The 16,564-nt window shown below is 37.5% G+C and overlaps 1 protein-coding gene across 7 annotated transcripts in view; it reads right to left on the bottom strand.

The window, feature by feature from the left end:
- Nucleotides 1-16,564, bottom strand: part of PCGF5 (polycomb group ring finger 5) — a 70,084-nt gene that overhangs the window by 19,683 nt on the left and 33,837 nt on the right. For 3 of the 7 annotated variants that reach the window (XR_003253617.1, XM_026066678.1, XM_026066679.1), the window contains exons 1-2: nucleotides 15,980-16,474; nucleotides 3,715-3,811 (exon numbers count right to left, since the gene is read on the bottom strand). Coding sequence is in view for 6 of the 7 variants with exons in the window: in XM_026066678.1 (XP_025922463.1) it covers nucleotides 3,715-3,811; nucleotides 15,980-16,091 (209 nt within the window). In the remaining variant the exon portion in view is untranslated. Of the gene's footprint in view, nucleotides 1-3,714; nucleotides 3,812-15,979; nucleotides 16,475-16,564 lie in introns of those variants that run through there. The other 4 variants (XM_026066675.1, XM_026066674.1, XM_026066677.1 and 1 more) reach the window with 2 other exon arrangements.

Below are 16,564 nucleotides of genomic sequence, written 5' to 3'. Positions count from 1 at the left end.
TATAAAAAAGACTCTCAATTTGAGAGGCATCTTACAGTATTCCTATCATCCAAGCCAATGAGAACTCTGAGAGAGACTCATATTTCTGTGACTTGCATCATACCCATTCCAAAATGAAACTACATAACATAACTCCAAAGATGGTCTTAGTCACTCAGTATATTTCCTGTTAAAGCTGAAACACGAGCATTAAATATTTTAGACACACCTCTCTCCACCCCCACATTTTCCAACCTCCAGAAAAGAATGCATAGAAAGAAGAACCAGGCATTAATGTCAGCTTTTTGCTGTTCCATTTTTTCCCTATTCTATAATACTGAATGAATTACAAGATCAAAGCAACTCTCTGATAAGAGCTAATTATCTGAAGTGAAGCAAATGAAACTATCTCTCAGGAAAACTGGCATCCAAAGCAGCATGCTCACAAGAAAAAAGAACTTGGTCTTCATGGTATAACCAAATGCTACTGAATATTAATGCATATACAATTCTGTTAAATCATTACAGTGATTTCTAGAATTTAACACTTACTGAAAATTTTGAATTTTCATTTTAGAGCTGGACATTAAATGTCAGACTTAGAATTATAGTTTCAACAGATCCTAAATACTGCCAGCTGAAAGACACTTCTAAAAAACTCAGATATTTATGAAGTTATTCAGAATTGAGTTTATGAAGTACCTATATCTCAAAGATCTTTCTTTAAAAATATTATTTGCAATGTTCAATGCCATTTCTCAAAAAAATTATTGCATTCTCAAGCACTGATGGGGCTGCTCTCTCTGAAGTTACAGAGTATAATATGCACCTTAAGTTATGCAGGCAACATCAAAAAAATAATTTCATTACAGTGGTCATGTGCTCTTCTGATTATTAATTTAGCAAATTTTAAAAAATGTTTCATAAAATACAACCAGCAAATTACTAGTTATATGCAGTTTCTTGGCAAAATAAACCCCTTTCACCCTAAATGGGGTTTCAGGAAATATCCCAAAGAAAATAGCTCTTCCTGCATTTCTGGCTTGTGGTCTTAACTTTTCTCAACCTTCTATCATTTCCTGTTTAAAGTATATTATTAGTCTACTAAACTTCTTGTAGGCGTTTCAGAAAATGCATTTTCAGCTCTTCTGAAATGGTCCTGTCAGAATAAAAGAAATATTTCTTAAATGCTTTTGTTTTCAGCTTTTCAGTGCATTATGCACTCTGTACAGTATCTATGCTATGGCAGACACAGTGCCTCGGACAGCGACAGGAGATCAGAAAAATACCTATGGTAAATATCTACATGAACCTATTTAGCCCTATCCTTCCAGAAACATTCAGATGATAGTTTTAAAGATTTACACTAATTACACTCTTAGAGCTGCTGAATTTAAGCTCTTTCAGCTATCCTCTTGATATACAACTGAAGTATGCCAATCTCCCAGGAATTTCTTTGCACACACATATCTAAAATGTAAAGCAATACATAGCAAACTGTAGCAAACACAAGGAAATTAGGAAATAATACTGACCCTAGTAAACCCCAGACTTGAATATTTATTCTCAGACTGACATAAGAAAATTTCCTCTAAATTTACAGTAGTACTACAAAACAAATAAACCTCAGAGCAAAACAGTAGCACCTATTTTTTTTCTTCTTTTTTTAACCTGTACAGAAGATGAAGGATAGCTGTGAGAAGAAAGCAATGCTTCCTTGGGGACAACCATTAGGATTGCATTATGTTTTCAAGAATTTGAATCAGACAGGATAGCCTTGCCTGGGTAGCATCCAGTTAATTTTAGTTGGTTTTGTTTGGCTCACAGTGATCAAGAAAATAGCTAGTTTACTTTTTACTGCTTTGATTTCTACAGAGCTCATTGATCATTGATTCAAATCCTCTTTTCAGCTAAGAGACCAGTTTCCATGAAAAATAAAAACAAACAAATAAAAAGTCAGCTCTTGTAAGCACAGGTTCATTCTTGCATGCATGCTCTCTCTCTCTCTCTATGTTTGGCCAGTTGGGTTTGTTATTTGATTAATTCAGATACGAGGTATGTGAAAAAATACCTGTAAGATCAACTAAGGAAAATCTCTCCTAAAACTACTTGGATTGTATTAGGTTGTACAGTTATATATGGAAGGACAAAATTATAAGTTTTTACAACACTTTCTTTTTAACTACACAACAAGAAACCGCAACATTTCAAGAGAAGTAGGTTAGTTAATAGTAGGTGAAATTGCTCCTAAAAAAATATCATTTTTACCAATGTATAAAATATCTTAAGATTAGAAATATCTTAAACAATTTGTTCTGGTTATCAAATATTGAGAGAAAAGCGAACATTAAACACAGATTCAGCTAACTTCCATTTGGACCTACTTCATTTAATATGAGAAAATTTTACAAATTCTCCTCTTATGCACACCTTAGGAATTACAGGCTTATACTGGGAGAGGATATCAGCATAAACTTGCTATGTTCCCTAACCAACTTTTCAGAACCTGTCACAGTTTGTCTTTGTAGTCCTACACTGATAACCTGCCGTCTCCCTGTTTCTTGCTAGCTTTCTGCCTATGTTTAAGTTGTCTTTAATTTCTGGTATGGCTTGTGCATCCTTTCAAACTGTTGTTCATTCAGTAACACATAATTTGTATGTCCTGGAATGCTCTTGTAGAGCTGAAGGGATCCATTTAAATACAGATATCTTAGAAGAGTTTCCCTACTCTAGGTAACTGTACTAGCAGGGATTTACTACACTATATTTAACTCCATAGATAATTGCTCGATTTAGATGAGAATACTGATTGGCTTTAAGAATTATATAAATCAGCTGTATATGAGAAACTTTAAACTTTGATTAGCTATCCCACTTTAATTTATTCAGGATACTGGGCACAACTTAGTCAGAAATCTCTGTAGCAGGCAGGGGAAGAGCACATATATAAGGCTTTTCATCCTGCAGGCTGCCAACAAGAACACTCTAAAAAGTAGCTAAAACTTTTGGGGGTGTGGGGAGAAGGGGCAAGGAAAGAAGGCTGTTCATAAATTGTAGGAAAAAGCGTCATTTCCTCCACCTATAATGATATTTCTTGATTTCTCTGTACTATACTTTTAAGATAGCTATCACTTTTGTTTCCACACAACATCACCAAAAGAGAATCCAGAACTTCAATAAAAATAATCATTTAAACAATGTCATGTAAGTTATTGTGATATAAAAAATTGCACGTAATCAAGAGAGCACACTTTCAGTGTCAAAACTTTCTTTCATGACTGCCTTGTGATCAGTCTGACAGCAGATGTCAATTTAGATTGGTAAGCCTATCCCTTGGAAAACAGTTATTTGTCTGACTGATTTTCTATGTTGCTCTAAGAAAAAAGTTACACGCAACATGTAAAACCCTAAATCATCTGGAAAATGAACTACAGTATGTAAAGAATAAGTCTGATTTGTTTCTTTGTTTAGAGGTTTAAAAATATTTTTATTTGTACAATACAGCCAACCTCACTGTGTCTTTCCCTCGTCTTTGTTTCTTTTATTATATCTGAAAATCTCAGTTTACTACTTATTTGGTGACTAAAAACTGGCAAAAATCTACAGGCAAGAACAACTGATATATAATTTTACAAATAAGCAAAAAATGGAATTCACTTTCAGCATAAAGATATTAGGAGTTTTTAAAATTTTTCTTCCATGCATTTCAGCAAATGTTGTTTAATGCCATCTTACCGTAACATTTCTAGTGGATTGGTCTCATGAACTTGGTTGCCACACCTGGGACAGTCATTGCTGTCTTCAAAGTGCTGAACAATACAAGTCTTACAAACTGAAGGACAGAAAAAAAAAAGTATATAGCTTAGATCAAGATCTAATTATTATTGATTGCACATAGCCTACTGTTGTTACCAGCTAACTACTTCATGCATCAAACATAGAAGAATATTATTTTAAAGCAAATAATTACAATGTACCATATATACCTTATCTACTTCTTGTTACCCAAAGTCATAGCTAGTTCTGCTCTGCTGAGACTGAGAGCGCTCCGTTCAGCAGCACTGAGTTCAGCAGAACAGGTTAGACAAACACTGCTTCATAGCATGCAGTATTTTTGTTATAATTCTCACAGCACTGTAAAATGCAACAACCACACCACGCAGCTTATGCAAAGCACAGGTTCTGAGAAAGTGCATGCCGGGGAGTTCCAGCCCAGCAGAAGCCATTCATTACTTCAGATGATCTGGAAATGACTTGTGCACATCATTTTCTTTCCTTCAGCCTTGCTCACAACTGAAAATACTATTGTAAACACTTCTTAGAAGAGAAAAGTTCACAAAAGCTGTACACAGGTTCAAAATGGCTGTTTCCCTTTGGACATAATGCCTTCAAAAGCAATTGACAGAAATAACAGTAAACATTTAATACTTGAATCTTATCATGAAAATCAGGATCATCATCATGGTAAGTATAAATAAACCCAGCACAACAATGAGAATTTAAAATCCAATAAACTGGTATCAAACTGAACAAAGTGCTGCACTGTTGTTGCTTCCAAATGATTAATTGCAGACAGCAGATTTTACCTGCATTAATAAGAAAATGGAACCCAAGTTGATGAGAACAAATATATTTGCTATTATTATTGTGTTACAACATTCTGGGTGGAGATAAACTCCCTTCTCCGTTCATTATTACTTCACCTAAACTAAGAACTACAAATTCAACAGTAAATGGACAGAAAAAGTAAATAAAACTGCAGCAACTGCAACGTGCCTTCTGCTGAAACACTATTTTATAATTTCTCTCATCAATAATCCAAAGAACTAAGAGCACTCCTAAAACAAACTGGTAAATCTTAATCATATGGCAATCTTGAAACCTCTAGAAAAATCAAGCATTTTAACAAATGTCACCTAACAAGCCAAGTCTGCAATCGTGTTTGTCTTAGAGTGCTCAAAAGGTTAGAACAAATCAGCTGAAGCTGATAATATACGTACATTAAACTACTGTGTAGGTGTTTTTTCAATCTGGTTTAAAACACTAACCTCAAGACACTAACTTCATAGCTTTAGTAAAAATTACAATGAACTTTCCAAGTCTGACATGCAGACTTCAAAGCTCAGTGGCTGGCTCTTTTTATTAGAGGGACTGGTGGCTGCCCTCCCCAAGCTAGATAGCTCTAGCAGTGTGGATGCGCGGCAGATTTCTGATAATCCTGGTAAAATGAGTCCAGTAAGCCCATAAATCCTGCCAAACAAGCCCAGTAAGTGGGGCACAGTGCTGTCCTCTAGATATAGGGACTCCAAAACGGAGCCAAGAACATTGGTGCTATGAAAGCACAGTTCAACCCTTAGGATATAATGATTTTTTTTTTTTTTTATCCTCAAGCTGTAAGGTTTTTGGCAGTGGCATACAGATGCAAGAAACTATAATCACAAAACTTTTCTTATATCACAGACTTCTTATAATTTGTTAAATTACTGCACTTAATTCATTTTTGTACATGTATTTCCTAACATTCTCACAGGGTAAGAAGTCTAATAAAGACCAACAAATGCTATGTTCTATACCAACAGGACTTCTTCACTTTTCTGTATCTTTTTTATACCTAAAACTTTAAACATTTTGCTGCTGTAGTGTCTTTATACCAGTATTTTAAAACCGGTTTCCTCAGACTTTAGGTGATCAATACATTAAGCTTAGAACACAAAGAATTTCATCACCCACATAGAAGCACTCATGCCTCAGTCCAAGAGAGCACTTAACATACTTAACTTTAAGCATAAGTCCCAATAACTCTTAAGACATATGTAGTTAGGATTTCTATAATCTTTCTTTGCTAACATGACTAAGAATCTCCATTACAACTGAAAAAAAAAAATCAAAGTGATCTTTGAAAATGAAAAGACATGAAAATTCTTAGGTGAAAGATTTTTTTTAAGATGTATTATCTACACTTGTTCAACCAGGGGCAAATATCATAAAGTAGAATTCTTTAGCTGATCAGCAGCTCCCTTCCTCAGGTATCCCAGTTCCCCTAAGTATCTGAACTATCTTTACTTCTGTCACCCACCTGAGATACAAAGTGCAAGGAGCAATTGAAGACATCCTTTAGTTCCTCCACTAATCAAAACCCAGCCACATATAAAGAACAATATAATAGAGAAGAGGAACAGATTGTAAAATATATACAAAACCAGCCCTCCAAGAATATCAATCACCATTTTCTTTTTCTTATATTAGTGCACTGGCTGGATAAGAGTTAGACATTTCTTATTTCAACTAGCCATGCCAAGATTAAATAGAGGGTGGGTTTTTTTGGGTTTTTTTTGGTCATTTCTTCACCCAGGTCTTTTATAGGCATTTTTAATTGCATTGTTTGCTTTGGATACTGTGATTAAAACTTTTTATCTACACTTTATCTTAAAACGGCTTAAGCTTTGTATGACTGTAAAGTAAATAGATAAAAACAAGACATTCCTCACCAAAAAGTCTGCTGCACTTCCTTTAAATAAAAATCCTGACTCCTAATCACAACCTCCAGCATATCCAAAGGTAACAGAGTGTATCCTCATTTCAGATGCACAGGCCTGGAGAGGCAGAGGTGTCACATAGTAGCACACAGTAATTAGAAAAGCCCTCTCGCCTGTAGCTAGATGCCTGGGTGCATGCTTGAGCCACTGAGATGAGGAAGCATCACAAGCGGTATCAGAGTCACCGGCGAAGGAGCAGCACCACTGTCCCAACGTCAGACATTTGGAAAAGACACAACGCTCAGTGAAAACATGTACTGATGAAAAAATAGAAGCCCTGCAAGCATCCAAACCTGAATTACTTACAAGCAGCCACCAGCACCATTCGGGTAGTTACAATCAGCACAGATGGAGTTTGATAAGCTAGCCAAACAACAAAATGTAATATTCCCCCAAATTTTTCTTGCTCATCTTTAAACAGTAATTAGAGTACCTTTCCTTCTTTGATACTATGAGTAATCCAGAAGACTATCGAGACAAATTAGGAACTTACCATGTCATCTGAATTTTGGAACATACACTATTAACATTAATTAATATGAAATTCTGATATAATGTTCATGAGAAAGCTAGAATCAAGTGAGCTTTTCCCTCTGAAATAGTGTATAAAGTAGTCCTTGTATCAAGTCATTCATTTATCTTCTAGAGAAATGAAAAATGACCAATCATAAAAAGATCCTACTCTGAACACGATACAAAGATCAAAACAGGAGTATCTTTTGATAATATGGCACAAAACCATGATGGAGGAGGCTCTTTAATTGATAGCAATACCTATTGTAAACTCTGTAAAAAATGTAAGTATTTTAAACACAAGATGGTGCATCTACATTTATTTTATGCAACTCAGAGATTTTTAGAGAAAGAAGATGGTCTAGAAAAGGAAATATTGCAGTGAATGGCAGCAATTAACATTGTTGAAAATTAAAATTTCCCTGTTCATTGATAGAAAAGATCCTTTCTTCCTATTAATCAAAAAATCAGGACATTTCTGGAGCATGATTCTTCTATATTATTGAAGCAGAAAGCATTAAAGCTATTAAGTGTAGAGATATTAGGTCTGGGTGAAGTCGATTAAAGATCTAAAGATTATTAACCTATTAAATCAGAAATCAGAGATAGAAACAAAGGTGTTAGAGCTAAAAGTCTGAAATAAAAGTCTTAGAATAAGCATTTCCTGGATGACTTCAATGAGAACCAAAATAATCATGTTCTGTTCATGCTTCTTTATAACTCAGGGGATCTGTGGAACTCACTATTGTCAAATGATCTCTTCAACTGCAACGTCTGACATCTCATAATCCTGGTTTCCACACTGTGCTGAAGATGGAGATGATACATTACCTCTGTCAGGAGAAACTGAACAGATTATTGGTGGGTGATGACAATACTGATGAGAACCACAGGGTTAAGAATCATCTGTTATCTCAGAAATTCCATTAGTTGAAGAATATTAATTTAAAGGGTGTGAAAAAAGTCATAGCAACTACTATGACGATGAAATCATAAAGTCATAAATACACAGTCATAAATAATGGCCATATGGAAGTCCAGCTGAAAGCCACTGAGGTAAGTAACATAAGGGTTTGGGTTATTCTAGACCTTTTCTAACTTGACATCACAGAAATTGAGCTTAGGCATAACTCTATTTCAATACAGACCAGAAAGTAAGACGGAGTTCCTCTTCTACTAACCCCTCTGATAAATGAAGGGGTTGGTTTTAATTTTTTTTTTTTTTTTTTTTGGTAAGCCTCCAGTCTGGTAGAAGCAGCAGCATCTCTTTGGATTCACTTTTTCTAATCTGATGCAAATTTTGAAGGATTGATAAAGAATAAGAAATTTGTAAAAAATGGTACAAACATCACCAGTATTGGCCAACACTCAGAATTCTGACAGTTTTCATTTTCAAACTGACAGGCTGTATAGTGAACCTTCTCTTATTCTGGAAATTATAGCAACAGAGACTCTGAGAACACTGACACAAAAATTCTTCAGCAAGATTACCAGTGGCTTCATAGCAATACCAGAGAGTGTTTTTTGTTTTTTTTTTTTTCTTGTAAGCAATTAGAATCCCATACTGGCCTCCTTCAGACCACACTCCCCTGTGCTTTTAGAAAGCTATGTCTGAAATTCTTTGAGGAGAGTTTCTTTACCCGCCCTTGAGATCTCTGCTCCATTCATGTCACAGAATTTCTTGAAGTCTATGATGAGACAACACTGATCTGTTCTGACTACCTTGAAGCAGGACGCATTGATCTGCCTTGCAAAGATAACCTAAACTTGGCTTTCCTAAGCTTTTTGTTTGTTTTACAAACTATACACAAAAGGGATCTATCCGAGCTATGGCTTTCCTTCATACCCAGAAAGAACTTGGAACAATTATTGTTCAGAAGAACTATGCCACAGGAGAGAGAATTAACAAGCTTGTTTAAAGCCAGATGATTGGCTCCCCAAACCTCCCAAGCTTAACAATGTTTAGTAGCAATACTAAATATTGCTAAACATAAAGTCTGCTAAATCCACTTAAATGTAAATTAAAGAACTATTTATAATATAAACCAATCTGTGGAAAGGAACCAAAGTCCTCAGTCTCAATATATCTACGTGCTCTCTTTGGACCTTTTCTGAGAGAAGAGGGCACCTGTGCAAGCCATGGGGGTCCAAGAAAGAGACTAATGATTGATGAAGATTTTAATCTCCAGTGAAAGAGAGATCTATGAGTAGAACACATACAGACAAAACATCATAAAAAGCTAGGAATCTTAGGAATAATCTTCTATATGGATGCATTCCCTGCCCCCACAAACATACAGATTTGGACCAAGTCTTTGTGCAGGTAAGTCAAAGCATGAGGTTATCTTACACCATGAAGGAAAAAAAAATGAAAATCGTAGATCAATACTGAAGTAATCTAAAACAACTTCTGCTTTTTCTCATGTAAGGCTATGCTGCCATTAGGATTTGTCTGTCAAAAAGGCACATGTGATGTACTGACAGCAACACAAAAGTCAAACATACACAGAAATTCTAGCACTCAAGAATAATGATCCATGATACTTTTAGTAGGAGGGGATCAACAACCAGTATTTTCATATATGACAGGTATAATCTTCCTGAGTTATTCTCAATATAAGAGGCATATAGGAGAACATTTTCCAAAGACTATCACTTTGAAGTTTCAGAGAATGGGATGGAGTCAAAGTATTGGGTGAAAAGGGTAGGGAAAAAAGAGAATCTTTAAACAAAATTGAATTACAGATATATTTAATTCATCATTTCAGGAAATAAATTAAAAACCTTTTAACACGGTATACATTAACAAAATGATATGGTTTTACTTGCTTCATTGTAGATCACAGATTAAAAGAAAAAAAGTGAAAGAAAACAGCTTAATCAGGGCATGTACAGTTTGCGGAATTTTGAGGTTTGTGCCACATACACCAATGAAACGAGGACCCACACTTCCTGGTTGTACTATGACCCTCTGGATGAGCCTTAATAGCTCGATTAGCCTCTAAATTCTTCCAAGGACCTCCTCTCTCAGAGTCAAAATAAATCACTCCTTGAACCAGCGAGGGAAGGAGGGAACACAAGATATGCATGGCTAGTGGAACATCAAACCCATCTTGGTGATGGCACAGAGATGTAACAAGTCTTTTGGTATGTTTGATGAAGTTATTAACCTACTACCAGAGAAGCTTTTCCAAGACTTTAAACCTATTTTAAAAGCACTTACTTTTAGGAAAAGTCTCTGCATAGAAATAGGACAAAAAACTTCGATATACTTAGATACCTTTCTGAAAAAAAACCCTACATGTGAGACTACTCCACTGTTAATTACAATCACCAGGCACAGTCCAACTTGGCTCCCTTCTATTAAGACAGATTAAATGGTAGTATGTGATGATCAAAAATGACTATGGTTTGAAATCTTCTATTTCAAAATAAGATGGATCTGTTGACCTTTAAGACCTGCTGGAAGCTATTTACTGAAGCTTCCATGGGAAGAGGAGCATGGGAGCAGCTCAGGTTGCCTGTCTGGGGCAGAAAGTTTTGCTGCAGTTATGCTTAGTTGGGACCTCTCGGTGAGAGCAGATTTTAGACTTTACAGCAAAATCTGAAAAACATTCAGGTTGCAAGATTACTACACTTCTATATTGAAAACTCCATCTCTCTGGTCATTCTCCTATGTGGATGGGCATCTCTAAACTGTGGGAAAGGTAAGTCTTCCATCATTGTGACTTTAAGGATTATATCAATAAACACTGTATTACTGGGTGATGATGTTGCTCTGTCTCAATGATTTGAAAGGATTATCTCTAGAACGCTCTTATCTGTGTTATTCAGAAGGCCCAAGATAGTTTAAAATTCCTAGTTAGACATTTCATTTACACCTCTAACACCTCTGTACCTACTCGGATGATCAAGGACCTATCCTGGATCCTATCTTGAATTTCCATGCTATGGTAGAGCTATTGTAAAGATGGATCAGATACATATCCTCCAAAGGAAGGACAGACTCCAGATCTAGAGGGCAATTTAATTTCTATTTTTCAACCCTCATTTGATTGGCTAAGTAGTAAGCAGACTAGACCTCCAAGAAGTCAGTTGTCCTGAACACCATTAAACAACTGCTGCAGCACCTAGACACAATTAGAGTTGTATGATTTTGCTTGAAACAGTATGAGGGGTAGCAACATGAAAGAACTGAGCAGCAAATACCATAAAAAGCTCCAAGAGGTATTAAAGCCCTAAAAATTGCCAAGTCCTTTCATTACTCTTGCAAAACTGATGCTTTTGATCACCCAGATCAAAAGAACATACTGTGCATCTACAATCCTGTCTACTGCACTATCTCAGAATGTGCTCTTCTGCCTACTGAAGAGTTCACTCGGGAAAAAAGTTGTCTATATACTTCAATGGCTTCCAGACTGGTATGGTAACTTAAACCGCAAGCCTTAAGCCATGGCTTTAAACCAGAATCATTAGGGGACAGGGACATAAGCTCAGAGCTAAGGGAGGAAATACTGCAAAAGGAAAAGGTGGGCAATGGAGATGGCAGGCAATGGGGAAGGCTACAAGGTAAACTTTCACTTTTGCACTCTGAGGTTAACCTGGCGTGTCTGCACACCATCCACGGAGCCTGGGCAACAAACAAGGAGTATGACAAAGTTATGCATAGTCACAGGACCATGATGTGATTGGAACCACAGAGTCTTGGTGGGGTAGTGCACATCACTAAAGCCCTGTCATGGATGGGTATAAGATATTTAGGAAGTACAGGCAGGGAAGAAGAGGATGGAGAGCCACTTTATGAAAAGGAGTTCATTGGCTGCACCGAGTTCCAGTATAAAACCAGACCTGAATCTGTTGAGAGCCTCTAAGTCAAGATGAGCTAGGAAATCAGACAAGTGGTGGGAGTTCCTGTTACAGACCATCCAACCAAGACATGAAGTGCCTGCAGCTTTCTATAACAAACTAGCAAAAGTCTCCCAATCATAGACCTTGGTCTTCATGACTTTTATTAAGAGGACACCACATTGTGCAAGCAATCTAGGAAGTTCCTAAACTGTACTGGTTGACAATTTCCTAATGCAAATGCTAAAGAGGCCAACTAGGGGTAACGCTCCACCTGATCTGCTATTCATAAACAGGGAAAAACTGGTGATGAACGCAGCCGCAGGCAGCAGCTTGCCTTGTCGTGACTGCAAGATGACTGAGTTCAGCATATGGAGGAAGGCTAAAAAGCTAAACACCAGTTAGGACTCTGAACTTCAGGAGATGGAGCTTCAGCTTGTTAGGCAACTGCTAGTCAGAATTCCCAGGGAGATTGCCAGTAGGAAGGGGAGAGCTGGCCGATTTTTAAAAGAAAACTTATTTAGACCTCAAGAGCAAACCAGCCCATTGTATGGGGGATTCTGACAGAACTTCTTGGTACAAAAGATTCATAATGAATATGCAAAACCAGAGCATATTCAAGTGGAAACAAGGATGGGCAACAAAGGATAATTAGGGACAAAACCTGGAAGGCCAAAACTCAACCAGAGCTAAAACTAATGAGGCATATAAGGAGATTCTACAAGCAGGCTAGTAGCTAAAGAAGTACTAAAGTAGTTCAGGGAAAATGTGGGTCTGTTAATGAATGAGGGAGACAACTCAGGGATGGATTGTATGGAAAGGTCTTAAGTCCTCAATGTCTTTTTTGCCTTGGTCTTCACAGGCAGAGCCTGATCCCAAATCTCCATGCATAGCAGCATGATTTGGGAAGAAGAGGGACAACCAACACCCAGGAAACAGCAGGTTAGGGTCTACTTAAAGAAGCTGGATGTATGCAAATCTGTAAGCCCAGACAGGATTCACTAAGCTGAAGGAGCCAGCTGATGAAGATCTGAGGCTGCTTTCTGTCACTGATAAAAAATCATGGTGGTTATGGGAGGTCCCTGATGACTGGAAAAGGGTAGTGTTATACCTGTATTTAAGAAAGACAAGAAGAAGGACCCAGGGAACTATAGCCAAACAGCCTCCCCTAACTCCCTGGAAAGATGGCAGATCATGCCCCCTTGGAATTGATTTCCAGTTGATTGTGAGGGACAACAAGGTAATCAGGAATAATCAACAGAGATTTACCAAGAGCAAATCACAATTGAGGCTAATAGGTGATCTAATAACTGCCCTTCAAATGGTGTAGGCTGTTACAGAAGTGATAGAACCAAACTCTTCTTGGTAGTTGCAAATGGTATAACAAGCAGCAGTGGTCACAAGTTGCGGCTTGGTAGGGCATCCAGAAAAACTTATTCACTAGCTAGATAGGGAAGCACTGGAAATAGTTATTCAGAGAGGTTGTGGAATCTCCATTCTTGGAATTTTTGAAGACTCAGCTATATAGAACCATGGCTGACCTGGTCTACTGTTGGCAACAGACCTGTTTCACACAAGAGGTTGGCCTAGAAAATCTCCAGAGCTCCCTTCCAGCCAACATTTCTATGATCATATAAACAGTCTGATATATTTTAGGACACTAAAGAATGTTCCTAAGGAAAGTTTATTTTTCAAGTTTTATAAGTTTGCACTGTCCTAAACAATGGAGTGACTCAGGAGACAGACAACAGGACATACCCCCAAGCTCACATCTAGCCCACTTGAACCAGTAGTTCTTAAACATCTTTGACAACCGTGTAATAGACTAGAAAAAGAGGTCTCAGTCCATAAGCAAAATCATTCTGTTGAAAGGAGCAAAACCAAAATGAAGTACTGAGTGTGTAGAAGAATTCATTATTCTTATAGTATTATAATCATTTCCCTTCAAACACAGATAGTACAAACAGTTTGCACTACTGAAGCCTAAGTTGCTCTTATTCTTCCCAGTAAATATTGGGCTTCAGCTGTCAGTCCAACATTTCCAAAACCCTCAACAGAAACATCTCATATTAAAAAGGTATACATTTCTCAATGCAGAACTTTACTACTAAACTTTTTCAGTAAACACAGAAAATATGAAATTAACCACTGATTGATTTGCTTACTATTGATCGCAATAGCTCTTCTATGATCACCAGAGATCATGTACATCAATACACACTTTTCATCTCTTCCAGAGCAATAAATTGTGTTCGCATTACCTAATGAATATATTCTGCTTCTTAAACTGTTAACATCTGCAGATTTTGATCATTTGTGCAACACTTTTTTGAATTATGGCAATTACTAGTACAACATCTGAAATTTCTCATTTTCCTTTCTCGTATTATAAGCTTCATATTTTGGCAACTAAACTTGCCTTTAAAGAAAGGTCACCTGATTTCCTGCATTTCTAGTTAATGACCAAATATGTGACTGTTTTTGTGTGGGGAGACCTCTGCAGCTATACAGAAGCTCAGTAAACTTCACTTGCACTAAGCTGGTTGCAGAGTTGGGAACCAGGCAGTAACAGAGCTGTCTGGCTCCTCAGCGAAAAGCCCACAATCTACAAGTGAACAAGAGAAACAGATGCTGTTGAGAAAAAAATGTTCCCTCTGCCATTATTGTTTTGTAATGGGAGCAAAAGTAAATAAACAAATGAATTATCTAGACAGAAGGATACCATAATAAAAATAAGTCAAAGTCTGAGCTGATTTTTGATGACAAACTTTTTGCTTCTCTCCAACCATTAAAAAAAAAAGTTACTATGGTTTATTCAGCTTCAATCATAAAAAAATTAACTTTAATGCTGGAACTTTTCCATTTCCAAATGAAAAATAATTTAATAATAACTAATATATTTCTCTCCCATTTTATTTAAAGTTGTTATAAGAACATTTTACTCAACTTCTCTCCTCCTAAACTTAAAAATTCCTTTACCAAATAACCCAAAGCAGAAGAATAATAGCCCCAAACACTTTATAACCCTTGGCTGATATAAGACTTCAAAAAATTCAGTTCAGAATAGTTTTTAAACAACTAAGTTAAAAATAATATTATTATAATGCTAAACAATAATATATTTGTACTATGAACAACATGTAGGAATGATATGTTTTAATCCTCTATGCTCTTGATATACCAGAGACATAACACCATAATTTGAAAATTAGCAGTAAAGACAGTAACAACCACAAGAACAACACTGCACAAAAATGTCAGGAAATGCTAACACAAGGCTCTTGCTAAAATTTATTAAACTACCAGAAAATGTATGGTTTTGCTACTCTTCTTTAAGGAGAATTCAAATTTTATTTGGAAAGATGCCAAATTCTCAAGACATTCTGAACAAACCATTTTCTATTCATGAACAAACTGAAAAATTCAAGTGTATAAGTAATTTACCTCATGCAAGTAGGCCCACTGAATTTGACAGGACCATTCATATGTTTAATATCATCCACATGAATGTTTTGGAAGAAATAGAATAATTACTGTAATGCAAATAAGCATAAGGCAACCTGAATAGTCTTTCCAGAGTCAGTCTCATTCAAAGAGATCTACTCCTTACACAAATATTCTGCCAGCCTCCAAGCACGTCTATGCACTGTGCCATGGAATGCAATGTAATACAATACAGAGACGTGTACGCCAGTACTGACCAAACTGGTGCATCCATAATGCATGCTGCCAACAGATATGCCTACGTTTCAATAGCAGCCTGGTTATATTATCAAAATACCACACCCAACCTAATGATCTTGCCTGTGATCAGCCAGGGCACAGGGATATATGTTTGGTTCTGAAGCCAGCACAACCACCGCTAGCTTGGGGGAAAGGAAAGGAAAGGGGGATCTTCACTCTGCATGCTGCTAAACAGAGTAGACATGCTCTCAAGATGACCCAAATAGCAACTAGTGACTAGGACACCCCACTGGAGACTTCATAGCATTTCATGCAACACTTAAGAAGCAAACAAAAACCAGTACAGAGATCAAATTAAAAAATGCAACACTTCAAGGAAGTATTACTTACAAAGGATAGATGTTTTGCAAAGTACTACTTACATGTATGGAGGCACTCAGTTACTGTAGTTGGCTTGATAAGATAACCTTTACAGATATAGCAGGTAATATGAGGATTGAAATCTTTCACCAAGTGCTTCCTCTGAGTAGCCATTCGTGGGGTAGGAAATGCTGACAGAGTGCTCTGGGCCAGAGTAGCAAATCCGAGAGGCGTAGACGCCTGCGGTTCACAAGAGCTGCTCTGCTCCTCTGTGCAACTGGACTTCTCCAGGCATTTGATCGAAATTCTGGATGTCTCACGGGGACATGGCTCATAACTCCCGCTCCTGTGTCCAGCGAGTCATTTTCATACCTGTAACACACGTGGAAGGAGAGAGGTGCGTAAACCTGGCAGAACGATCCTGACGACTCTGCCCCAGTGGGTGGTCAAGTGTCGCCACGAACTTGGCGCAGGCACCCGGTTATTATTTATATCACAGCAGCTGCGCGCCCGGCGCTGGGGAGCCGAGCTCCGGGCAGCGTCCCTGCCCCCGCGAGGCCGCCGGCGCCCGGGGCAGAAGTTGCCAGGCGCCGCGGGCCGGGCGCGCGGGTGACAGGTGCCGGGGCCGCCCGGCCCGGCCGGGCCCC

The sequence above is a fragment of the Apteryx rowi genome, unplaced genomic scaffold (assembly GCF_003343035.1).
Source record: "Apteryx rowi isolate R43461 unplaced genomic scaffold, aptRow1 scaffold_246, whole genome shotgun sequence".
Taxonomy (NCBI): Eukaryota; Metazoa; Chordata; class Aves; order Apterygiformes; family Apterygidae; genus Apteryx; species Apteryx rowi.
This window is presented reverse-complemented; position numbering and strand designations above follow the sequence as displayed.